General features: G+C 51.1%; 2 protein-coding genes and 1 long non-coding RNA gene across 4 annotated transcripts in view; 1 reads left to right on the top strand and 2 right to left on the bottom strand.

Annotated features, from left to right (window-relative positions):
* DNMBP (dynamin binding protein) overlaps nucleotides 1-606 on the bottom strand; it is a 33,710-nt gene extending 33,104 nt beyond the window's left edge. The window contains exon 1 of one of the 2 annotated variants that reach the window (XM_051801244.1): nucleotides 537-606. The gene's annotated coding sequence lies outside the window, so the exon portion shown is untranslated. Of the gene's footprint in view, nucleotides 1-220; nucleotides 239-536 lie in introns of those variants that run through there. The other variant, XM_051801246.1, reaches the window with a different exon arrangement.
* Nucleotides 607-4,855: 4,249 nt separating this feature from the next.
* On the bottom strand, nucleotides 4,856-17,166 carry CPN1 (carboxypeptidase N subunit 1). The gene is made up of 9 exons (XM_051801257.1): nucleotides 16,689-17,166; nucleotides 13,573-13,769; nucleotides 12,767-12,922; nucleotides 12,163-12,345; nucleotides 10,541-10,652; nucleotides 9,748-9,887; nucleotides 9,501-9,600; nucleotides 7,790-7,908; nucleotides 4,856-5,122 (listed from the first exon to the last, which is right to left on the bottom strand). Exons 1-9 carry the CDS (start codon nucleotides 16,909-16,911, stop codon nucleotides 4,991-4,993), a joined length of 1,362 nt encoding a protein of 453 aa, XP_051657217.1. The 5' UTR covers nucleotides 16,912-17,166; the 3' UTR covers nucleotides 4,856-4,990.
* On the top strand, nucleotides 15,804-24,487 carry LOC127477229 (uncharacterized). The gene is made up of 2 exons (XR_007906894.1): nucleotides 15,804-16,303; nucleotides 24,101-24,487. It is a non-coding gene; the product is annotated as an uncharacterized LOC127477229 (long non-coding RNA).
* Nucleotides 24,488-24,678: the final 191 nt, after the last annotated feature.

Genomic DNA, 24,678 nt, shown 5'->3' on the forward strand with positions numbered 1-24,678 from the left:
ATGCCCACAATCCCAAGGGATGCAATATGCGGGGCAGAAGGGCGGTTCCCGCTGTGCCGCACAGCTGCTCCGTGCTGCCGAGGTGCCCAAAGTGCTCCCTGGGCAGCATGGGCGCTGCGGGATGGAGCCGGCGGGGCACGGCGAGCACACAGCTGGGCACCCAGGGCTGGAGAGCCACATGGCGCCCAGCCCAGCTGCCGGGCGAGGAGAGCGCACCCACCCGAGCTTGCAGCACCCCCGAACCAGCGGCACCTCAGCCAGGGGCACCCGCCCCCCGGCCGGGGCAGCCCCGCGCACGCAGCAGCCCCCCGGGGCGGGCAGGGCCGCGGGCTCGGGCGGCCGAGCGGGTGCCGGTGCGGCGGGGGAGGCGGGGGCCGGGCCGCGCCGAGGCCCGGCGGAGACACAGGCCGGGCGGCCGCGGGGGCGCGCAGGGCGGGGGGAGCCGGGCGGGAGGCCGGCGGGGCAGCGGCCGGGCCGGGCGGCGGCAGCGGGCAGGGAGCGCCCGGCCACCCCCGGCCGCTCCAGCGGGTCCCTACCTTCTCCCGGCCCGCTCCGGGTGCCGCGGCCGCTCCGGCCCTGCGGGTCCCGCTCCCGCCTCCGCCCCCCCGCGGCCGCCCAGCCCCGCCCGGGCCCCGGCCGGCCCGGCCCCCAGCGCCCGCCCCGCCGCCCGGCCGCCTCCGCCCGGCCCGGCGTGGTGCCTCCAGGAGGCGGGGCTGCTCCGCGGGGCTGGCCCGCAGCCTGGCCAGCCCGGGGCCCGCGGGTGACGTGGGGTCATCGTCCTTTTTGCAGCACCGCCCGGCCCCAGGCTGCGAGGCGTTTCCCCCACGGGGACAGCCCGGCGCGGAACACAGTGCCCGGCATGGGTGCCAGGCGCCGGGACACGGGGTGCAGCCACCCCCGTATCCTCCAGGCTGGACGCGGCACCCCTGCGCCGTGCCAGGCTGCTGGCACAGCACCCGGGACCCGGCGCGGGGCACGGCAGGCAGCTGCCTGTGCAAACCCTCTTCCACTTCCCCACAGAGCGCTGCCGCCTCGAAGACACCACCGGGGCTCCCCTTCCCCGCTGTTGCCATCCCCTGGGAATCTCTCACTGCCTTGTTGGCCTCAGCTTTGGCAGCAGCTGACGAGTGGGTCTACACTGTCCATCTGGTGCAGGCTCAGCTTTGCTGCTAGCAGCTAGTTTGGCTGCTTAGATACACTGTAAGATCCTGCCAGAGCACCAAGATGGAGAAAAATAGGTCCCCAGCAGAAATCCGTGGCAGGGAGGGCCAGATTGTGTATCACAGAAACAGAGTAGGGCACACTAAATACAGTAGATCCTGCACTGTTCTCCTGGCAGGCCAAAAAAAAGCCTCCATGCCCCAAAGGACACCATCCCTCAGCAACCCACTGTAAAGCCCAGAGTCTCTCAGCCCCACTGAGTAGTTATCACCGTTTGGCACTTGTTTGTGCATTTAGTTACACTTCTCCATAGCAACCACACAGATCCCAGCTTGACTTGCCACCAGGCAGGAGCGGGGTGCGGAGCACGGTGCACCAACGCTCTGAGAGTCGTGCTGGTATGTGCCCAGCCTGGGCGCTGACTCCACGTCTGCTCTCCTGGGGGGGACCCACACTGCGGGCGTGGTGCGGTGACTTTGGCAGGGGGCCTGAAGCTGCACAGGGAACTGGGTGCTCTCTTCCTCGCAGGTATGGATGCTTGTAGACAGTTTACTGGTGCTGAATAATGGACACCAGCCCCTGCCGCAGGGCTCTAGATGTCGTCTTACTCAAAATTTCTACTGTTCTTGCCTACCGGGGAAAGTTTTGAGCTTTTTTCATTTTCACAATTCCTCCTGCAGCCTTTCAAGTCACTGCCACGATCCACTCTCCTTTGCTGACATCCCTGTCAAAATTGCCCTGCTTTTCTTTGATTTATTTGTATTTTGCCTTTTTCTGCTTCCTCCATGCCAACTACAGAAGGCAGAAAGCACCCGCCCTCCTGCTTCTCCCAAGACCCTCACAATTTTGCTTAAAAGAGTTTTGGTTCATTTTACTGGGCTGGGCTTCAGTTTGTTTAAATGTTTTTCCAGCATCTCCTCTCAGAAAGGGTAAAAGAGAATGAAAGAAGGTTTGGAGGCAGGCAGTAAGGATGTTCAGAGATATGGGAACAAACTGTACAGTGAAAAACAGTGTAGGCTGGGACTCTTGAGCTTGGAAGAAGGACACAGGGTGGAGAAGAGGTCTATAAAATCATGAGCGGCCCAGAGAAGATGGGGAGGATTGATTATTTGCTATGTCTTCTGACACAAACCTGTAAACCCCTTTTGCCTTGACTGGAGCCTCAAAGGCACAAGAAACCACTGTGCTGCAGGTGTTGTCCAAAGGTTCAGTGCCTTTTCAGCCCACACTTCTTGCTACATTGGGGGCGAAGTTCATGGCACGCCTTTGAGAGGCGTGCTTAAAGAGTCCTGCCTCAGAAATATTTTGTAACCATGTTTTCACGTGGAGAACTCGGCCACCGCCAAGTGGACCTTTACCAAATTGTTCAACAGAAAAATATTTAGAGCTGGGAGGAGAATGAGCTGGATGAATCCCAGCCTAGAGAGAGAGTCCTCCAGAGGGTTGTATCTTGCAGGAACCATCTTGTAGGGAAAAAGGGTTGCCACTGAGACTGTAATTTTTCTGCTGCACTGCCAACTCTACAGCAGCCTGCAAGAGTGAGTGATGAGGCCTCCTGGGTTGGTTGTCCTGTTCTACAGAAGAAATCCCCCTCCCCTGACTCTGCCCTGGAAAGTAAGTGGAATTGAGATGGTCCCGCATTTTCTAGAACCACAAGAGGGCAACATGAGAGCACCCTGCAGCCAGCAAGGCTCAGCAAGGTAACCTGTGACACTGCTGGGATGAAGGTGGCACGGGCAGCTGTGTGTGGGCTCAGCATCACCCTGTCCAGGGACTACCCAGCTGAATTAACCGAGAGCCCTTTCGTTCCTCTCAGCTTCATATAGATCCCCAGAGGTCAGCAGTCAGCTCAGCCAGCAGAGCTAGTGCCGTAGTTGGGGGTAGCAATATCTTCCCACGCAGGGGCTGGACACAAGGTGACAGCAGACCCCTGTGTGCTGCATGGGGCCAGGCCCTGGGACACGGGGTGCTCTCCCTCGTCCTGCCTGCATGTCCACCACGAAATCTTTCGGGTGAACGTGCACTGACATGTGGCTTCAAGCAGGAGGGTCCAGCATCTGCAGTGATGCTGCTCAGCTTGGCCAGTGGAAGAAGTGTTAAACCACATGGAATTTTGAGCATCTCAGCCTCGCCATTCTTTTTAATTTTCTTCTGCTACAGGAAAAAAAAAAAAAAAAAGATAAAATTGAAGGCTTGGAATTCAGCTTTGGCTGTGACTGCTGAACAGGGCAGTGTCTCCAGCCCACTTTGGCCTCTACAGACCAAAATCACTCAGCCACGATTAAGTGCATTACCATTCCTGGCACTTTGTAGCCTGTGTAATTATTCTGCAAGGGACAGCTTCCTCTGCCTTTACAAGAACTGGCATGACAGAGAAAAAGCTTCTGTTAGCAGGCAGAGCTACAACTGTGTGTGTGCTGCTAATGCTGAAAATGCCATCAGCATCTTGTAGCACAGGCAGAGGAGGAGGTGACAGTGAGGGATGAAATGCAGAATATTGCTTATGCAGAAGGGTGATACATGTTGCTCTCAAGAAATGAAGAGACGTTTGGAAAAGAGGAGGAGCAAAGGGATGTTTAGGGGACACTTTTTGGACAGACTTGAGACAGAGAGACAAACAGTGTAACCAATGGCTGTATGGGGGAGATAGGGATAACCAGCCAAGGAAAAAGAAATCACTGGGGCATGCTGTTTATCCCTCTGGAGTTATTTATTTTCAATGAAGAATGCTAGAAAGGTTTTGCCTGCTCAAGATATTTTTACCATGGAAATAACCAGCTTCGTTTCTACTCTTGCTTCCACTCCAAACCTGCCTGCACAGCCTAAGCAGCATTTTAAGCCTCAGCCTGTAGTACCCCACCTCACTGAACAATGGATCCTGTCTCTCCTAACCCAATTACAACTCACGTGGCTTATGTGGTACCCGCACAGCACACTGCTGGCATCAAGCATCCACACTTCCCCATTGCACATTGACAGGACCAAGGTTCAGGGTATTTGTCTCAAAGGAACATCAAATAACTTGGCTTGCACTTCTACTCATCATCAATTGTAAAACCTCACATATTTGCTCCTGTGCTCAGACTAATAGTTTGTGTTGGCTATAGCAGACCCCAGAGCAAACCATCTGGTTTGGGCCTGAAGACATAAGGAGATGGGATCATCTTTGGCTTTTCCAGCATGCATCATTTCAGCCTGTCTGACTACCAATAGTCCAAACCAGCTACTAAAAAGTCCCATCTACACATCAAGACATGACCTTGGACCACCACTTCCCAACGTTGCCAACCAGCAATAGGTGTGCTACATATGGTTCAAACTGTCTTCAGAGATGCTCACATCACTGCCTGCTTTAAAACTGACCTTCCCCTAACTTCAGGGTCTATAGGCAGCAAGTGTCCTTACCTGAGGGAGAAGTGTGGCACTCAAACCCAGAGGACTAGTGCCAGGATTCGTGTGCCCAGGTGAGTGCAGCATACACCAGGGCCTGGGTTCATTATCCCTGGTATGCACTAGTGTCTGGGCTTCTCAAGTGGGCTGTAGCAACTGAGTCCAGGAATAAAGGGAACAGAGCTCTCTGGGATGGAGTGACTGAAGGAGAAGAACTCAGCACACACAGACACCAGACACACTTCCCAGGGAACTGTAGCCCAGGCCCATTTTGTTGTGAATGACTTCACAATTTGATCAGGGATTAAATACTTCCTTGTTTAATAACCTAATAATGTGGGCTAGTTTCATGCTGGACTGTTGTAAAGTTCACTGTTGGAGTCATCAGCCAGACCTCATGTAAATGGCTTCCCCCAGCTCTCTGCCAAGTGAGCTGTCCTCATCTTTGGGTCCCCCGGCGGGTGGCTCTTGGCACAACTTTCTTCTGAAGGGCTTTGTTGTTCACGCGTGTGCCTGAGGCTTTACGCTCCGGGGGCTTCCTCACCACTTCTTGTTTGAGCTGGAAATGCACCTGGAGAAAGAACAAAAATAACTGTGTGATACCTATTTATATAAGGACTACACCGAATAGCAGTAGAAAAACCCCTCAGCAGGTTTTTCCTAGGAGTTATTTCGCCGTCGACGAACTGTCAGCACCTAAAAACGGACAGTTCATGAAATAACAGTTCATGAAATAACACATTTATTATACAAATTTGTGACAATTTGTGGGGTTTCCTGTGTCTGGAATAGGGTCTAACTGCAAAAAAAGCACACTTAAACTATGCAGTGATAATAATAATAATACAAAGCATAGGCACACATGCTAAAGCAAAAGCAGCTTACAAAGAATATTAATACCGCAAAACCTAAGCACCCGCCCTAAAGCAAAAGAACTAACAAAGAATAAGTAAAGATTTTAAAGTACTATAGAGCAAAAGTAAAATTAGTGTATGTGTATAAAGCAATTGCTCACCCCAAGGTGTCCCGAGAAGGTGGAGGCTGAAAAGGTAGCCCATTGGTTACCTCCGCAGCATTGATGGAACTTCTCCCCAGTTTTTGCTTATGTCAAATCTCTTTTTATACCTTTTTCTTTAGGCAGTTTTTGAGTGGCTATAATTAATAAACTAATTTTGGGGTGATAGACAGATGAAACAGACCTAAGGATCCACTTGCTGAGTTCCAGTCAGCCAGGATGGCAGCCAGGTTGTTCACAAAAAAAGGCTGTGTTATCTCCATATCACTCCTTTCTTCATTTTAATCCTTTTATCAGTTTCTGGGAATATCTCCCCAGGTGAGGGGTTTTTTTTCCAGGAAACCATCAGGAGGGTTTTCTTCCTCTTTTGTGTGGCCTTATCTATCACCTTACACTCTGTAACAGCAGTGCGTGTGTGCTGCTGGCTCAGAGGTCTGTAGGACATGCTTCTACCTGACTCTGGGGCCAAGACAAACAATAAGGGGCCTCAGGCAGTGTTAAAGGAACTCAGTTCTTGAAGCAGCTGAAAACTTTTTTTTTTTTATTGTGGAAAATGTTGTACAAACAACGAGCGAGCAACATTTCTTATACAGTTGCTCCTGTGGCAATGTGATGTCCTAGGATGATTTGGAAGAGGAGCTGTGAAAGGCAAGGGACTGACCTGTGCTCTTTCTTCACCTTTTCTTGCCAGAAACATAGCATTGCTTTGCATCTCTGTGAATATTTAATACATAGGATGCTTCAGGTCAGAGAGTTCTTTTTCAATTTCAGCTGAATCCTGCTTAATGAGTCTTTCAGCAACCAGTGCTTTCAATAGATGCAGGCAAAAAAAATTTCAGGAAAGAAATCCTCATCCACTACAGCCATGCAAGCAGGTACAAGGGGGAGAAGAGGACAACAAGCATGCAAAACACAGCATCAGATAAATGGGGAATGGGGAGGCCATACAGAAAGGTGAAACTGGAATCGTGCTGTATGGGCTTCCTTGGGGAGGGATGGAGTGAACAGCAGGTATGGGAGGTACTGCAGAAATGGGGACAGAAGGGCTGCTGTGAGAGGAGATCTCCAAAAATCAGATCATCAGGGAACAAATCAGTCTTCTACAGTAACACAGTAAAAAGAAAATCTATTTTAAAAAGGAGAGCCAAAGAGCTGGGTGCTTAACCTAGCAAAACAAAGGCTAGGATTGGGCTTGACAGGTCTCTATAAATACACCAGGGAATAAATACCAGAGAAGAAGAGTAGCTATTTAAAGCACAACATTGGCACAAGAACAAATAGGGATAAACTGACCATAAATAAATTTAGGACGAAAATTAGATGGTTTCTAATCCTGAGAAAAGGGCAGTTCTGGAAGAACTTCAGAGGCTGCGCAGAGTGGGATGAAGAGATGGACAGTGGGAGAACAACCACAGAGTATTTACAGCAGAGCCTGACCAGTGTACATGCAGCGAAGCAAATGATGTGCCAGGATGCCACGGGATGGGGGGGGGGTCCTGATGGTCCTTAGAGGAGGCTGCATCTGTGGTTCCACCATGTTCACAAGGCAACAGCAGGGGCAGGGATCACCATACAGTTTTTATAACCAGTTTCTAGTTGTCCAGCCTGCCCTAAGAAAGGTACTGTAGAAGACACAGCAGTGTCAAGAGCACTTCATCTCCCAAAGGTGCTTGGCTGTTCTTTGTTGGCACCCAGTTTCCATCTACCTTGGGTGCTCTCAGCAGAAAGAAAAGCAGACTTCAGCCCCTTGCTATGAGTTTGATAATGTGTTTGGTCCCAGGCAGAATGCAGATGATATCAGAGTGCTGAAACCCACAAAGCTAGAGGGATAACTAAACCTCGGGGAACATGTGCTATCTCCACATCATCTCATCCTGGAGAGTGCAGAGAATGGAGTGAGAGCTAAAGACCAGCAGTCCCAGCCAGCCAGGGGCTCTCCCTATGGCCAAGTGGCAGAGGGACACAGAAGCTGGCATGGCAGCCCAGGGCAGCTGTGAGCCCTCAGTAAGGAACTGAAAGGCACATGGCATTGTCTGCACCTTGATTCCCTCTGTGAGCTACAAGGAGCCCTGTGTCTGCCAAAGCAGCCAGCCTATAGCCACAGGTAATGCTTGACATCCCATCTCCTTTCTCTGCTGCTCACTAAACATCCCCTACTGCATTTCTTTCTCCCTGGGGTGAAGATATTTTGAGAAACCCTTGTGACTATGCAGCCTGACTCACCAATGAAGGTGCAGCTGGGCCCACTGTTGTTGTCACCGTCTGGGGATGGTACCCCTCTGCAGAGGCTGTGACAGTGTAAGTGCCAGGCAGCAGCAGCCGGAAATAATCCCCCATATCACCTGGAACACAAGGCAGGAAGAGAAAGCACTCAGGATGTTCAGGGAGCAAAGCAAAAGACATTCCAGTTGTTCTTTCTGAGGTACTTCCTCTAGGATGTGTAGCCTTCAAAACCCAGAATTTTTTTTCCTAATCTGCTGGCTACTGCAAGGCTGGATTCACTTTGGTACGCTGCAAGTGATGTCTCCTTAGTGCCAAGGAGGACACGTCAGTCTGCAGGTAAATGCCAAGTGAAAGGGGACTGTACAGCAGCATTGGCTGTGTCTGTGTAGGGAGCCTGTAAATCTGAGTGCTCACCAGTCAGATGACAGCAGACCTAAGGGCAATCACAGCTCCAGTCTGACTCCTTATGCATAACACAATCTCTCATCCCTGTCACACACAGTTTTGCCACATTTGGGTTAGCAGGGTTTTAGCTGCTCATCAGCTCAGCTGCTCCCTGATTCTGCCTGCATAAGAAAGCCCCAGGAGCACTTTGACGGACCATGTACTGGTATACTATGTGTGGCCAGCATGGTTTGCTTCCCAAAGGCACTAGCTGTGAGAAACATGCCTGTGCATCCTTGACCAGAGAGGGCTTAGGAAAGCCTAGGGAAGAAAGAGGCAAGAACAGGGACAGGAGACAACCAACAGTGAGGTAGCACCACGTTATGGATCACTTTGACAAATGGAGTATAATCCCATCTATGGAACTAGATGGGTATTGCAAATTGCCTCAGAGTGGATCGGGAAGCACAGTTTCACTGTGAAGGTGGTACAGCCCTGGCACAGAACAGCAGAAAGGCTGTGAAATCACCATCCTTGGTGTCAGTGAGAATTGGCCAGAGGGAGCAATGGCTAATCAGAGCCAATGCTGGGGACAATACTGCTCCAAGAAGGTGGCTGGACAGGAGACCCCAGAGGGTCCTTGGCAGCCAGCTTTTCTGTGATTCTGTGATTTCTTCCACGCTCCCCTTTCCTATGCAGGTTGACATAAGTGCCAAATATTGGAGTGTTACTGAGTCACAGATCTATGGCCAGGAGGAGTTTTGATTATTTTGCAGTCTGACCTCTGAAGAGCTGTAGTATCGGCTATTTTCTGCAGCCAGTCTGTAATGTTTGGTCTGCTTGGAGGAGGGTGTTCGTGAAAAGGAGGTTAAAATTGGACAGCAAAGGAGAAACAACCACAACTTGGATAAGATACAGTGGCACTTCATTCTCAGTCTAAACTTGTCAGGCTTGAACTTTCAGTCTTTTATCTTATTCTGCTGTCATAATATTTCCTATCCATTGTTTCAGCTCTTTGTATATAGTTAGATGCTTGAGTAGATTATCCTCTCAATCATCTCTCTCAGATAAAATAGGAGCTGAGTTTCTGAAGTCCTTTACCATAAGGTTTGCATTCTAGTTCTTGCCTCTGTCTTCCCTAGGCTTTCCTAAGCCCTCTCTGGTCAAGGATGCACAGGCATATTTTTCACAGCTAGTGTCTTTGGGAAACAAACCATGCTGGCCACACATATTATAGCCTCACCTGCTAACCTCCACCCACATATCCAGATAGCCTCCAAGAGGCTATATTTAAAAAAGACAGAACACAAGGGGACCAGCAACCCACCAGAGGTGATGTCATGGCTGATTCCCTGGACGGAAATCACTGCTCCTGCAATGCTGTTGTTGTTCTCGTCTGACACCAGCCCTTTGATGCCCTGGTGAACCTGCAGGGAGGGACACAGACTGATGGGTCAAGGGCCCTCCTTTGCTCAAGAAGGTATTGCATCCACTCCTAGTTCCTACTGGTCCCCTATCACCAGGGCCCTCAAGGACCTGCAGGAAAGGTGAAGGTCTCAGGACTGCCCCCTTACCTCTTCAATGAAAGCAACAAGTGCCTCTCGGTTGGCCATCCACTGCCGCTCCAGGTCCTCCTCGGGGGGAAACTTGTTGCAGCTCAGCTCCAGGGTGATTTCAAAGCAGTTGGTGTAGAGGTAATTGAAGTCCTGCATGCCTGAAAGAGAAGAAAAGCCTGTGGCCAGGGCAAGGCCCCCTTCCTTCCCCATTCTCATGTCCCAGTCATCCTGGCCCCTGTCTTTCTTCAACCAGAACCATCCCACTCTTCTTTAGGCCACAGGAGCAACCTCCTCCCTCCATGACAGTGTGACTAGAGCCTCCCCCCCCATGCAGCCCTCCCCCTGTGGCTGCCCAACTCTCTCTTTCAGTTGGATCATTCACCACTCTGCCTTCAGAAGATCAGGGAGGTTGGGTACCACAGGTGCCTCTGTCCAGTTCCTCTTCAATCTTCTTTCTAGCCTAAAGTGTTGATTTTGTTGTCTTCCCTTTGGTCAGTTGTGGGTTTTGATGGAGTTATGCTGTAGCATTTTCAAATACACTAACAGATTAATGCTTCCTTTGTCCAGCAGCACACAGCAGGTCTCTGCAGACCTTGACTATTTCTTTGGTTCTTTCTCAAACCACTTCCAGTATTCCCAAGCCATTTCCTGGTCTGAGATGCAGACACCAAAATGGTGTCTAGTAATGGGCACAGTGCTATTGCCACACTCCTTCCCCAACACATTCTAACCTGAGGTTTGTTGTCTATCCCTTCACCTTTCTTCAGGTCAACACTTTGCTGTGGGTGGTGCTCACCTGCCCAGCCCTTACCTTTGCTGAGCGAGTACCAGGATGCCCCATTCGTGATGCCATCGGCAAAGTAATCCCCGCAGTTCCAGCCACGGTGCATCCAGCCGTGGGCGTACGAGTAGGTCTTGGCCAGCTAGAGGGAGAGCAGCCACGGGTCACTGCTCCAGTCCCGTGTGGCTGGGGAACCTGCCTGGCTCTGGACAAAACATGCTCCCTCCTGCACAGGCTTCACTGAGGAGCGTGGGAGGGAAGTCAGACAGGAGACAGCTCTTGCATTTTACTGCCACGAAATACAACACAAGGTGTCCAGGACCTCTACAAAATGTAGGCAGATGAAGGCAGAGGAGGAGCAGTATTCTGGTAAGCTGGAAGCTTGCTGATGTCACACGTGGCTTCTGCCCTGCTCCCACTGAGAAGAAGGGGAACAGAGGGCACTGGGCCCATGAAGGGACACTCAGCCCCATTGATGCTGGGCCCCACACAGTAAACGGCACTAACAGGGGGAGAAGACAGGCGAAGAAAACTAACCAGTCCTGATGCAAATACCATATAAATCAGGGGAATTTGGATTAGGAAAGAGTTTGGACAACTTCTTGTTCTAGCAACCACTTCTTTATTGCCCTTATTACAATTACTGCTTATTTTTAGACACAAAGGCAGAGTTAAAACTGGGCTGCTGCATCCAAAGCCAGTCCTTTGCATAGGACACAGTTTAGGAGAGACTGGCATTTTCATTTTCTAATGCAGACTCTATATCCTTATATTATGGTGTTATGGTGTAATCTCATTCTTTCAGCAAGAAAACAGTTACTTCTCTACATTTCTGACTTCTGAGGCTATGTGGGTATCATTAGCCAACACCCCAGACTGCAGTCTCTTTACATCTGGATCTGAGCACAGTTGTGATCCCAGGAGGTCCTGGCAAGCCCCTGCATAGATTCTGCTTCAAGAGAATGCGGAACTCCAACTCAGACTTATTTTTCTCATTAACTGTTCTGACGCAGACTTGCTTTTTTCTTGTGCTGGGTATTTCCTAATGGAAATAGTGATTGAAGGCATTGTTTTCTGGGATAATGGAGGAAAAACCACAGGCTGCAGCTAGTGCTAACAGGATCAGCAGTACAGACTGATGCATGTCCTGATGTCTGCTTATGCTCCTGGTACTCTTGCTGTCTGTTGTATTTCTTGTTCTTCACCACCTGCAAGCCCCTGCTGGGCACTCACCCTCCTTATCCTGCTCTCAGCAGATCCCCAGCCAGACCCTGCAACGTCTCTAGGAAAAAAATCCTATGCATGCTATGATGGAGTGGCAAAGCTGGGGGCAGGCTCCAGCTCTGGAAGAGCAGGTTGGTATTGAAGACATCAGTGGTACTGGGGTTATGGGGAACCCAAACGCAGCACAGACAAGGAAGGCGCTCCTGAGGGTTAAAACTGGCCTGTTCTTTTGGTGGGACCAGCTCACAGTGGGACTGCCCTGAACCTGGCTCATGAGCTGATGGCTGGCAGAAATGCCGGAGTCTGCTAATGGTTCATTCCAACACGTTTCTTGGCTCAGCTCCTGCATGACGCAGCGACCAGAGACTCCTATCCAGCTCTCACACACTGCACCCTGCCAGGGAATGCCCTCACGTGGCTGTGCTCACCTTCTGAAACAACTTGTCATCAGGGGTAGGTGTGTTGACCGTGCGCCGGTGGCTCCTGAACCGCTGATCTTGAGACTTGTCATAGGGGTAATTTGCTACCACTGCTCCACCGTGCAGATTGGCTGAGAGCACAAAGTTGTAGCTGCTGATCCACTGGATCACAGCCAATGTCTCTGGCTCCACCTGTGAGGAGAAGAGAGAAGAGCTCAGTTACCTCTGGGCCAGCTGCTGCTCCATGCTGGGCTGCGGTGTGATCGGTCATATCAGACCCTGTCCTGCAATGTGTCTGCTGCAGCCCTTGCAGCTTCCTCTGTTCTCCACCACTTGCCCTGATACACAGAGCAGGCTCCTCCTGTGCATATCCTGCAACAGCTGTCCCAGAACAACCCCAAAACCTGAGACACAGGCATTAGCTAGCATGTGCTGTGATGCCAGCCCCTCCTCCTGGCAGAGGTGCAAGCTGTGATATAGGACCAGGATTATATCATTTCTCTGCATGCAGAAGGCTTAGAGAAGGAGTCAAGTACCATGCAAGCCAAATGACAGTGTATTTGCTTGCATGCTGAGGCACTCTAAAAGCTCTTACAGCTTCCCAGACTAGTACCTGGCTTTTCCAGTTGTCAGGCAGTGGGATGTGGTGATTTGGCCCGCTGATTTCCCTGCTGTAGTACATGAGTGTGTTGAGGTCAGGGAAGTTGCGGTTCAAGTCCACTCCATTGGCATTGTTCCTCCCTGTCAAGTACCCGTTGCTGTCTGGGCCCTGCAGGGCAAAGGTGCATCACAGGGGTGAGTACAGGGTGGGTGCAGGCAGGCTGGGTGTCAGAAAGGCAGGGGCTGGCCACTGTAACAGCACTTCAGTGCCTTTGAGTCACATCCCATCTTATTGCTGGCAGGACAATAAAGAATATTGGTACTGACAGGCAAAGTCAGTAACAATATCTTCATTTTCCAGGGTGACAGAGACAAATAAACAAATTGCCTTAACTGAAAGAGCCATGGATATCTCCCTGAAGTCTAGCAGTACAAAGAAACTGGTGAAGATTTGTGGGAGGACTAGGGGGCTTACTCCTCCCCCATCTCTCATGTCCCTGCCTGCTCATCAGCTGCCACTTCCCTAGTCTGGGGCAGGGGATTTGCAGTGGCCCTCCTGTGACAAATAACTTCTAAGGAGAGTAAGATAGTGTAGGAAGTCTCCTCCAATCAGCTTCCAAGGTCACCTGTGGCAGGACACACAGTGCAAGCCCTTGGCATGGGAGGTGAGAAGCAGCGACACCAGCTGAGGGGACAAATTTGGCAGGGCATGAAGAAGAAGCATGCCTGCTCCTCCTAACTGTGGGGAAGGGGATCCCACAGGGATTGGAAGGGTTTTCTGCCCCCACCCAGCTGGAGAAGGCAATCGCTGCCTGGTACCTGCTTGGCAGCCACTTCGTACCCGTCGGGGTTCATGGAGGGCATGATGTGGATGCGCGTGTCATGGATGAGGCGGGTGATCCGCTCGTTCCCCCGGCGGTACTCCTCGCACAGGAACTCAGAGAGCTGCAGCAGCAGCTCACGGCCCAGCACCTCGTTCCCGTGCATGTTTCCAACATACTTGAACTCTGGCTCCACTGGAGAGAGCAAGAGAGTGACAACATCAGCCAGCGCAGGGACAGGGGGGAAGAGCAAATTCCTACCACAGGGAGCCCCAGGCAGACACCCAGTAAATGGTGGGAAATTACCCTTTCCCTTGGAAAATGCAAACCTCAGCAAGGGAGAGTGGTACAGTTCTCATATGGGCTCCCCTCTGTTTTGCCACAGCACTCCTGGGAGCAGTTCAGGCTCCTCACCAGGTTGGTTTGGGCCTTTGGACCACACAAGAGGAGTATTTGCAGGTGATTTCATCTTAGGCTGGGGAGAGACAGCACGGAGGGACCAGGGAGCATTGGCAGGATTGCTGCCACCCTGAGCCCTGGGGTGCCAGGGCCTCACAGCAATGTTGTGGGTGGCAGTGGAGGGAACAGGCCATTTCTCTAAATAAAAAAAAAACTTCTTTAAGGAGTTTTTCATTACTTGTCAGGATAATACCAATTCCTGGCTTGGGGTGAGATGTGCTCTTTCACTGGAAGAGCAGAGTCACCTCTGACTGCTGTCATCAGCCTTGACTCCCGTGCTGATGGGAGGCAGCAGTGGTTTCCTCTCTCCCTCCCCTTTACCTACCTCCAAGGTCAAGGTTTAGGGCCTTCCTCACCCTCAAGGGACAAGAACCTGGAGAAAGCCTCAGCAGCTGAGTTGAATATGAATCAAACTGTTCCTCAGGCAGCTCCAGTAGTAGCAAAATGGTCTCTTACCACCGACTTTTCTAAAATTAGATCTCAAAATACAGACTTGGAGACCACAGACTGTGCCCAGAGCAGGACTTGCTGCTTTGCTGAAGGAGAGGTAAGACACATGAGGGATGGGTTATGCTTTCCCAGAGGGTCTTTTTGAAGCAGTTACTTGTGGGAAAATAAAATGTCAAATTGAAGGCTAGAGTCAGTCTGGTAGGATGAGAGACACCAGGGGAAGTCATTTATAAAGGGAGCCTGACTGTCACATGGCAAGGTCAGGAAATAAAAAGGGTGTTGTTACAAATGTTGGCTTGCCAGAGCTTGAGACTCCCATTGAACGGTGAGTTTTCTGGCCACCAGCAGGGATCAGACTTGCAGTGGCAGAATGCAGCCTTGCTTCCACGTATGTTGTCCATGAGGACCCCTGGGGTACAAGGCATCACAGCTCCACATTGGGAGCTGCTGCTTGCAAAAGCCCCTGCACCTTTGCTGCACAGGGAGGAGACACCACATCCAAAAGAAACATCTAATTCTGACTAAAGATTTTGCTTTTGACGAATCTTTTGATTGCTGTGTCTCAGCGCAAGATACCAGAAGTGGGCAACATATTTTGACCTTGTTAGATTTCAGGGACATGAGAACTGATTTAATTAGATAATTCAGTTACTAAAAATATAGAAAAATCCTGGGCATATGTGCAGCCTTTAAAAAAATAAAGTCTCAGCAGGGATTCTCTGTTTTGTTTGAGTCTGCAGCAGGACTTGTCAGCCTTTTTCAGTATGCAAACGGCTAGTCTTTATGCACATGGATACACAAGCCCTAATTAGTGCATGTAAACCCATTGACTCTAGGCTTACTTTTTGGAGTTACTTTCCATGTCCTTTAAGGAAATCCACAGTTTCCCAAATTCCTTGTGCTACAAGCTGAAAGTGACAGCCTGAGGGTGGCCAGGTTCATGCTGCCTGCCTGGGGCAGGGGAAATCTGAGTCTGGGCCTTTTCAGCTGCTCTCTTGTGGTTCTGCAAGTGTAAAATCCAGTAGTGCATTGCCAGTGCCCTTTGCCCACTCCTTGCATTGAATCAGCCCTTGATGCACTGTAGAGGTGCCCCAGGTGTCCTCAGCAGGTTTCCCTGTCAAGAAGCCAAACAGGGCTGTCGCAGAGGTGGTCAGGGTGGGAAGTCTCCCATCTCACCTCCTGGTACCTCTGAAGATGATACTCTGGGCCGCAGGAGTGGAGCAGCATGCTCCCAGTGCAGTGCGTCCTTGGGCAAGCTGCTGCTAGGCATGGGGTGCTGTGGGGTTTGTGGGGCTGCTCCACTGAGGGAGGTACAGGTTCAGGTTCTGCTCACCCCTACAGCACTGCTGGCAGTTTTCCATGTGACTAATCTGCTTGGACTTGTTGGCCCCCGCATTTAACCACATCAACCGGGATTTGAAAAGGCAAAAGATCGTGCAAAAAGTAGGCAGAGCTCTATCCTTATCTGCAGCCCAGGGGCACCAGGCAGGGATGCGAGGGAGTCCTGTGTGCAGCCACCCAGCCTGGAGAAGCAGCTGGTCCCCTTGACCACCTGGGGCACTTAGCTGTCAGCAAGGTCTGGCTAGGCAGCGTCTCCACGCTACAGGCAGCAGCTCAAGGGGCCATTGCTGCCAAGGTTCCACGGGGCCACGTGGCAGCAGGTGGAGATCCCTGAGAACAGCCTGTCACTGGGGCTGGCAGGGCTCTGGGAGCCCAGCGCCTGCTCTGCCAGGGTGCCTGCTCTGTCCTCCCGGCTTTGCGGTCTGGAGGAGGAAAGCACGAACTGTTCCCTGCCAATACCCAGCAGCAAAGGGCAGAGGGTGGGTGCTGCCTCTCCCTGCCTGAGCAACACTGTTTTGGGAGGGAGAGGGTGGCAGGTCAGATGGGGTGCTGGGATAGACTCGCTTGGTTTCTCGCATTAGCTTGCGCTGAAAACAGCGCTCCGTCCAAAGTGCGCGCCCGGGCCGCGCTGCAGCTGCAGCTCACGCAAGCACAGTGCAGGCGTGCGGGCAGGGCGTGCGCGCCCCTGGGCTGGCTGCGGGGTCTCCGCTGGAGACGGCACTGCCCGACACCTGGGCGTTGCCAGGAGTCCTGCCTGGACAGGGAGATACCCCCCACCCAGTGCCCCAGCAGTGCCGCGTGGCAGGGAGCGTGGCAGCGAAGCCCGTCCTCTCGGAGCCGCTGTCCCCATCCCCCCGTACTTACGGGGCTCGTGCACGCCCGGGGAGTCGCTGAACTCCAGCACGTAGAGGTGTCGGCCCTCGACACTGCGGCCGATGCTGTAGATGCGGGTGACGTAGGGGCACTGGCTCTGCACGCGGAACAGGGCCTGCACCAGCTCCTCGTAGCGATGGTGGAGGAAGCTGAGGGCGGCCGCCCCCTCGAGCAGGAGCAGGGCTCCCACCAGGGGCCGCAGCCACCGCGCCATCCTCCCGCGGCGCCGGGCGCCCGGACCAGCTCCCAGCCCCGGCTCCCTCCCAGCCGTGAGCTTAAAGTGCAAACTCCAACCAGCTTTTTCCAGCTGCCGAATGCCAGCCCCCTGCACCTGCGGGCGGGGGGCGGCGGGAGCGGGGCGCGCCGGGGCCCCGCGGCGCAGGAATGCTCCCCCCGCCTGCCTGCCCGCCGGCGAGCCCGTTCTCAGCCGGGGAAGAAGTTTCCCCCCGCTCCAGCTCACTTATTAACCGGACAGCAAACAGGCCCCCGCAGCCACTGGCTGTCACCGCAGAAGAAGCGCAGGGCTGGAAAACTGGCTGCGGAGGGCGTCGGGGCTGCCAAGCGCACGGGGAGCGGCGGGCGGGGGAGAGGAGAGGGGGGTGGCGGGCGGGGGGATGCCGTCGCCGAGTCCTCTCGTGGGGCAAGAGCCGAGCGCGGTGGGGATGGCGCCAGGGCGGCCTCACTGGCCGCACGACTCCCGCAGCCCTGCCCGGCCCCTGCCTGCCCGGCGCGGGCAGCTCCCGCAGCTCCTCCCCGGGGTCCGTCCCCGGCTCCGCGCCGCGCCTCCTCTCCTGCCCCATCTCCTGAGGAAGCGGAGGAGGCACCGCCGCGGGCTTCGCGGATCAGTCCGATCCTCTGCCCCAGTCCCGCTCACCCGGCTGCTCCCGGGATAAACAGGCAGGGACCGCATCGCCCTCCGCACAGCCACCAGCCCAAACTGCCGAGCTAGGACGGGGCGGGGGGAGGACAGAGCAACGTGGGGGGTGATGCAGGAGTTGTCTGCTGAGCAGACAGCACGGAGTGCTCCACTCGGTGGTCTGGTATCGCCCTGCTCTGCTCTGGGAGCGGGCATGGGCAAGAACTCCAGTAGGCACTGAGAAGCAGGAGATTGCTCAATGGCATAAAGACAGATGAAAATGCCCTGCTGTCTGCTAACAAAGAGTTGCAAACTGTTTCTGGGTGCGGGGGAAGCTGGTTCCTCTCTACCTCTCTGCCACCCTTGTCCCAGCGGCTGACAGACACCTCAGGGTGCCTGTGCTCTGCCTGCAGACAGCGCAGTTGCGGGAGGCAACTTTGCTTTGCAGCCTTGCCCCACGAGGCTAGGACTCCAGCAGCTTAGCAGCTCTCACAGACATCTTCATTAGGACAGCCCTGACACAGCCCAAAAACATTTACCATCACAGCTGGACAGGCCACGAGAAAGGCTCCCTTTGGTAACATGCTATTCTGCTCTGCGCAGGCCATGCTGGAAAGGAGCTCATCCTGCCATTAGCAATGGGCTTCTCAGTGCCATGCCAAACATTTACCTTCCCTTCAACGTTGAGGTGGATCCATACAGCATTGCTCCTAACTCTGTCTGCTCTAGCTGCCTTTTCCCCCAGCAAAGCAACCTCTACCAGTGCTGCCCACACCACTGCTTTCCTACCCGTTCTCCACATCAGCTTTGTGCTGCCAACTGGCTTTCTACCTCAGTTTTCCAGGAAGAGCAGTGGTAAAAACAGGGAATCCCTGTTGATAGCCTCTAATGCAAATAGTACAGGCTGGTGGGCAAAGCACATGGTTTGCCTGCTCATGGCTTGGCTTACTAAGACTTTCCAACTTCGACTTTCTTCTGCCCCAAGCCCTACTATATTTTCCAATATATATATACTTCTTATATATATATACACCTATATATTTTCCTATATACTATATATATACACTATACTTTCCCTCCTTATCCCTGTGCCTTCTTGGTCTTCTGCTCCATCTGCACAGGTTCCCTCCTCCTGCTGTTTTTGAAAAAGTAACCTTCTGAAGACATGACCAGAAAAAGAAAAAAATATTATACGCATATAAAGACAGCAGTAACCATATTAATACCTTCTCCTAGTTAAGCTTCATCCCACCACATCCGTGCTTGTCAGCCAGTCTGAAAGCATCACACGTTCAGGAGCAGGAATGGCATTGCACCCATCTGTAGCCGGGTAACAAGAATCAAGGCTGGAGGTGACAATTTCTCCCAGCACATGTAAGAAGTGAAGGCAAAGTAGCTGAAGCTGTGGCATGGGCATTGTGAGCATGGGTGTGGTAGGACAGCTCTTATCTCTACAGCAAGCCACATCTGGTGGTATTTTGCAGAACTGGCAGCTCACATAGCAGCGGGAAATGCCCTCGCCTCCTTCACATCCCTGCTCCCAGGCCTGCTGGGTTCCCATGGAGCTGCTCCTTTCCCAGCCTTCAGCAATGAAGGCAATTGGAAAGACCTGGGCGGCTTTCCAGCACTAGCCAGTGTTACTTGGCAGCCAGAGAGTGCTAGGCAGGGCTATAGTAAAATAGCACAAGCCCCATGTTTGGTCTGTTCCCCCACTCCGTTTTTGCTTCCCAGGCTGCTTTCCGTAGCCTGGGACAGCAGTGGGAGAGTTGGAACTGTAGTGCTGCCAAGGGACACATGAGGAAAGCTCTCACTTTCCTATGGAGAAGAGCAACACTGATGTGAGAAACAACACTTAAAAAAAAGAAATGCCAGACCATTAGAGCCTAAAAAGGAGCCATGAGCAAAATCTTGGGTGGGCGGAGAACACATCTCACACACTACTAGGTCTGGAGAGTTAGTCAGCCTTATCCATAGCATAGGGATGGGGGCAGCCTGTTATCAGGCAGCAGGTTTAAAGTAAACAAAAGGAAATAGTTTTGCACAGAAGACACATTGAAATTACCTTGTCAAAGCTGAAAGTTAAATGAATGCAAAAGAGAATAGGATGAATTCATAGGGAACAGGGGCACCCACAGCTATCAGATCCTGAAGCAATCATTTGATTACAAATTTCTTAATGGCTAGAAGAGAAGGCTTATTTCCCCAACTGTCCCTCTAGATCTTCGCCCCCCCATGCAGCTGGGGGAGAATGCCAAAGCACTGCCTGTTTGATCTGACCTAGCACGGCTCTTAACACACTCTAGGAAAATGACATCCTAATCCAGTGATAAATTTGGACATGTTTAAAAACAATGATGAAAGCAGAAACAAACAATATAAGATGTTAGAAACAGTGCAGGAAGTAAATAACGACTTAGTTTGGAAAGTATGGCTAATACATCTGGGATGGATCATACACCCCCCACCCCCCACCCAGATGTTCAAAAATGGAGAAACCTTGAGGCAGTAGGAGAGGAAGCAGGAATGCTCTGTGCCACAGTGGCAAGAGTGAGAGGAATGTGAATGTGAGCCCTGTCCCCTCTATTACTGCATGGCTGGTGGTCACAGTCAGCAAGGAGCTGATCCCTCCAGAGCCAGCCATGGAAAGACTCCATCTGATGGGTTCATTTTAGTTCTGGCCATATTGTTACCAGAGGAAGAATGGAAAATCTGAGGAAAGTTCAAGCTAATAGCCATAAGAATGAGCAAACTGTGGAGAGTTCATGCTGAAAGAAAAATAAAGACCATGGCAAGCATGTTTGCCTTGGCAGAGCTACAGCTGTGGCTGCACACGGAGACACGCAGCCCTGTGAACAAGGGGCACAGGCCCACCGTCCTTCACCTGTTTGGGGGGGTGGGAGGGTGGGCTGCAGTGCCAGCATGATGCCAGTGGTGCCGCCTGGGGGAGGGAAAGGGAAAATGAGGACAGAGGACTGCATCCATCTAGTTAGCAGCAGGGGAGAACAAGCTGCTTTGAGGAGGTCAGGGTGAAGCTAAAGCAAGGAAAGATGGGGTTTGGCTACTAGCAAGCCTTCCTGGGAGTGAGGCCACCCGTGTGAGGTGCCCAGAGCCAGGGAAAGACCACAGTGCCTTTCCCTACCAGGAGGGGATGCTACCATCCACTGTGAACTTCAGATCTGACCCAGAAGAACATCAAGGAACTGACAAGAGAGGAAATCACATCTCAGGATTTTTCCATGTTTAGTGCCAGAAGCTCCATTCCACTACTGGCAGACTTCCATCTTCTGGAAAAGAGCACAAAAACTTTTCTGGCATAAGTTCAGAAGTCTTTATTATGATAAGCATACAGAGACTTGTGTGTGCATCAAAACAAAGATCCATTTCTTCAGGACTGGGCCACAGAAAGAAAGCACATGGCCTGGGTGGCAGGAACTGTTGTCCTCAGCGTGTCCCCCCAGCCCCTCCTAAACAGTCTGTAGAGCCTGTGACGAAGCTGGCAGCCCTGCAGAGCCTGCACATCCTTCCTGGCACAGAGCATGGGAAGAATTGGGGTGGAGAAGGAAGGGGTACACATCCGGCCCAGGGTTGCTCTTGGAGAAGCTGAAGAGCCCTGGCCAGCCCAGACACTTCGAATCGGGCTCCCACTGCAGAGGTGACGGCCCCACTTCTGAGAGCTTCCTTTCAAGTGGAGGCTCCCCTGTGCTTTGCTGTAGGGCAAGAGAAGTCAGCTGTAGCCTGTGCACAGAGGAGAGGTAGCTTTATCAGGGAGGAGAGCGAAAGGTACTTAGAGCCTGTGGTGAGGACCAGTTGTTTTCTGCAAGAGGTGAGTGTGCTGCAGGCACCCAGGCTCTCTCCTCTGAGAAGTTCCAGAGGCTTTGCCTCACACCTGACACTTGGGTGAACATGGGAGAGCTCATAGAAGTTATCAGTTCCAGCAAGACCAGACTGCTCCTGCACTATCCAAAGCTATGAAATCCTCCTGCAAGGAACCTTCCCAAAAACGGACCTGTCAATATTTGAACCCCAAACAGAGACATCTCACCTTGCTGCAGCACATCTCAGGGCTTCCTAGGAGCCCAGGAGAGTTCTCTCTTCTAGGAGAGACCAAGGTCTGGAGTCTTGGCAGCTCAGCAGTGCTGAATAGTGAATAAATATTTGCTAGACAAGAACATGTGGTGTTAAAAGATGCTTTACCCCAGAAAAGCAAAACAGTACAGCAGCCAGTGGCCAGATATTAAAGCCAGAAGCTGTCAAATTAGAAATAAGGCACAAATAATTATCAGTGAGGCAGATCAACTGTATTAACAAGAGAAGTGATACATTATTACTGGCATATTTGGACATTCCCTCCACTACCATTAATGGCCTTCCTGCACACATTGGGTGTCTCTGGAACATTTGAGCTGAATACAGCTGGGTCAGATACAACACAGAAGCAAAGAAATGAATATTCATTAAACTTGAACTCTTTGACCAAGGATTTTGAGTAGCCTCTATGAATAAAATCCTGCAATAACAGGAGAAATAGGGAAAAAAAGTCATAGGCTGTTCTGTGAAGGTTCACATACAGGCAATGATATTCAAGGGTCCCACCTTGACAGGATGCCTTCAGTCAACCAGTTCCTGGAGCCTCAGTCTGCTCAAGTGATTTTTCAAATGGCATGTCTGTTGTCACCTTCAAAATTCTAATTTTGGAGAGATTGATTTATAAATGGGGTCTAATAGTTACAAGGTTTAAAAAAATGTAACATATTTTGTATTTATCTTAGCTTGGGGCCCTTAGGTTACACTCCAGTCATATTTAAAGCTTTAAAAAAAAACCCCAAAACTGAAACCAAAAAGCAAGATAATTATGATGGGAGGGAGTAAGTGAAGACACCAGCTGCTCACCTGGCTCTAGAATCAGGAGTTAACAATATTAATACTATGGGACTTGCAATAAAGATACAAAACTTTGTGAAAGCTCTTCTCACAGGTTCTGTATTTGTCCTTTTGCTTTGGCATAAACCCTTAGCAGGGACCAGAAAATCAGACTGGCACAAGCTTTCTTTCCACACCAGCTTCCACATGGAGTTTCTGCACCAATTTCTGAAATGTCTTAATGGATCTGCCAGTTCCCATCATGGACACAACTCAGCAGCTGCCAGATCCCCAAAGAGATCTCAGGAGAGGAATTGCCATTTTGCAGGTTTCCATGCTGTTCATGGGGAGAAAGGATGCACCAGCACGTGTGGGGAACTTCTCCAGGGCCTCTGCTTTGCTATGAGGACTCCGTATGCAAGGGAGGTGGCACAAGATGAGGTGTGTTGAATTGAAGCTGTCTGGGCAGCAGAAGCAGCTCTAATCACACGTGTCTCCTGCATGCCTTCCAGCCACGATCAAAAACTACCATTAGTCTCTCATCTACCTATATTTGCTGAAAAAAAACTGAAGGAAGACTGCATCTCTAGCTGAATCCAACATCTCAGTCTATTTGCAGATAAAACAAAAACTGGTGAATGGACTAACAGTGTGGTGAAGTGTCATTTGTGGATTGAACTGGATAATCTGCTCGGGGGAATATTCTTTGAACAGTGTGTCTTTCAGTGGAGCTACATGGAAGGCAAAATAGCTTATATTGGAGACAGTGATGCACAGTGTGGGACAGCAGTTGTTCTGGAATGCAATTACTGAGAGAAAAAAAAAGTTGCAATAGTCCAACTGGACAAAACAGTCTCAAAACTTTCTGTTGAGTGAGCAGATGTGGCCCTGAGATATATAAATGGGGAACGCAGAGTAAAGATCAAAACCAGAGGATATTACTTTATACACACTATTAATGACTCTAGTATCACTCACTGATAAAAACTTTGGTGTTCCAATTTCAGAAAGACGTAAAACTTTTAAAAGAAGTGGAGTCAAGAGCTACAAGTGAGGTCAGCACAGAGCACTTTACAGATTGAAGATCAGCCTATTTAATATGATATAATGACAATTTGCAAGCACCAACAAGGAAAAAGGGATTTTTAATAGCAGAGTTACTCAGTTCTTTGGAAATGGGCAGAACAAGGTCCAACAGAAGCTGAAGTCAGCTACTTCAGAGCAAAAATAAGACACAAATTTTTGGAAGAACAACGATCTGCCCAAAGATCACAGGGTAGATTTTTCCCTTACCTTTAGGTTCTTCAATATGTAAGGGCTTCTACTTCCAGGCATAAAGCAGAAATAACTGCAGGATATTTTCATGCCTGAACTGTGCAGAAGAACAGGTTGGGAGAGCATGAAAACTCTGAGTTCTGTGTCTGCGCTTGCCTAAAGGAGAAGGTGTTGTTGGGTGTGCACATCCTGACCCCCTCCTCACTGCCTGCACCTTTGTTTGGGGAAACACATGAAGGTACATTTACTATGCCTTTTTCTCTATAATATCTGCTTTCTTTTGACCTCTGGCACTTACAGGCCATTAGGAGAAGAGATATCCAAGATTTTGTGGGAGGTAGACAGGCACCAGTGGTTTCTGAGTGTTTTTACAAAAATGGATTTCTGACTTACCTCTTCTTTTTTTTTTCAGACCAAGGAATGGAAAAATGGAAGAAAGTGATTCATAAGCCCAATCAATGGCATCATCCTAGTTGTGTACTAGAAGATGGGCCTCAGTATGTGCACTCACAAGCCCTGGGTCTTATGGCCATAGGATAAGCCTATTCCATCAGGGAAGGAAAGGCAAATTTTCAGTAATTTTGCTGATGGAAAGCAAAGTTAACCAATGCTGGTTAACTGCTGCCAGCTGTCTATAACAACATTACCTAATAAACATTTTCCCTAGATTGGAGGCTGCTCTATTATCCAGTGACCCTGGATTGCTTTTGTGGGTCTATACCTACAGGCATGCTGATAACACCAGAGTTCCTGTAGGCATAAGCACTCACTACTGGGCAAGGATCCTTGGCCAGTACAAGCTGTTCCTGCAAAAAACCAGCAATGCCTGGCTGGGAACTCGTGTCTTGATGTACCCTAGGGGCATGGGAATGGCTCAGTGCGACAGTGAGCCAGCTTTGGTCCAGCAACAACATCAGAAAGATGTGGGAAAAAGGCTTCTTACCACCTGCAAAAGGAGCTGACAGCCACCAGAGCCCAGATAAGGGCTGA

Source organism: Manacus candei, unplaced genomic scaffold (genome assembly GCF_025592945.1).
Source record: "Manacus candei isolate 608988 ecotype Guabito, Panama unplaced genomic scaffold, ASM2559294v1 h1tg000050l, whole genome shotgun sequence".
NCBI classification, from domain to species: domain Eukaryota; kingdom Metazoa; phylum Chordata; class Aves; order Passeriformes; family Pipridae; genus Manacus; species Manacus candei.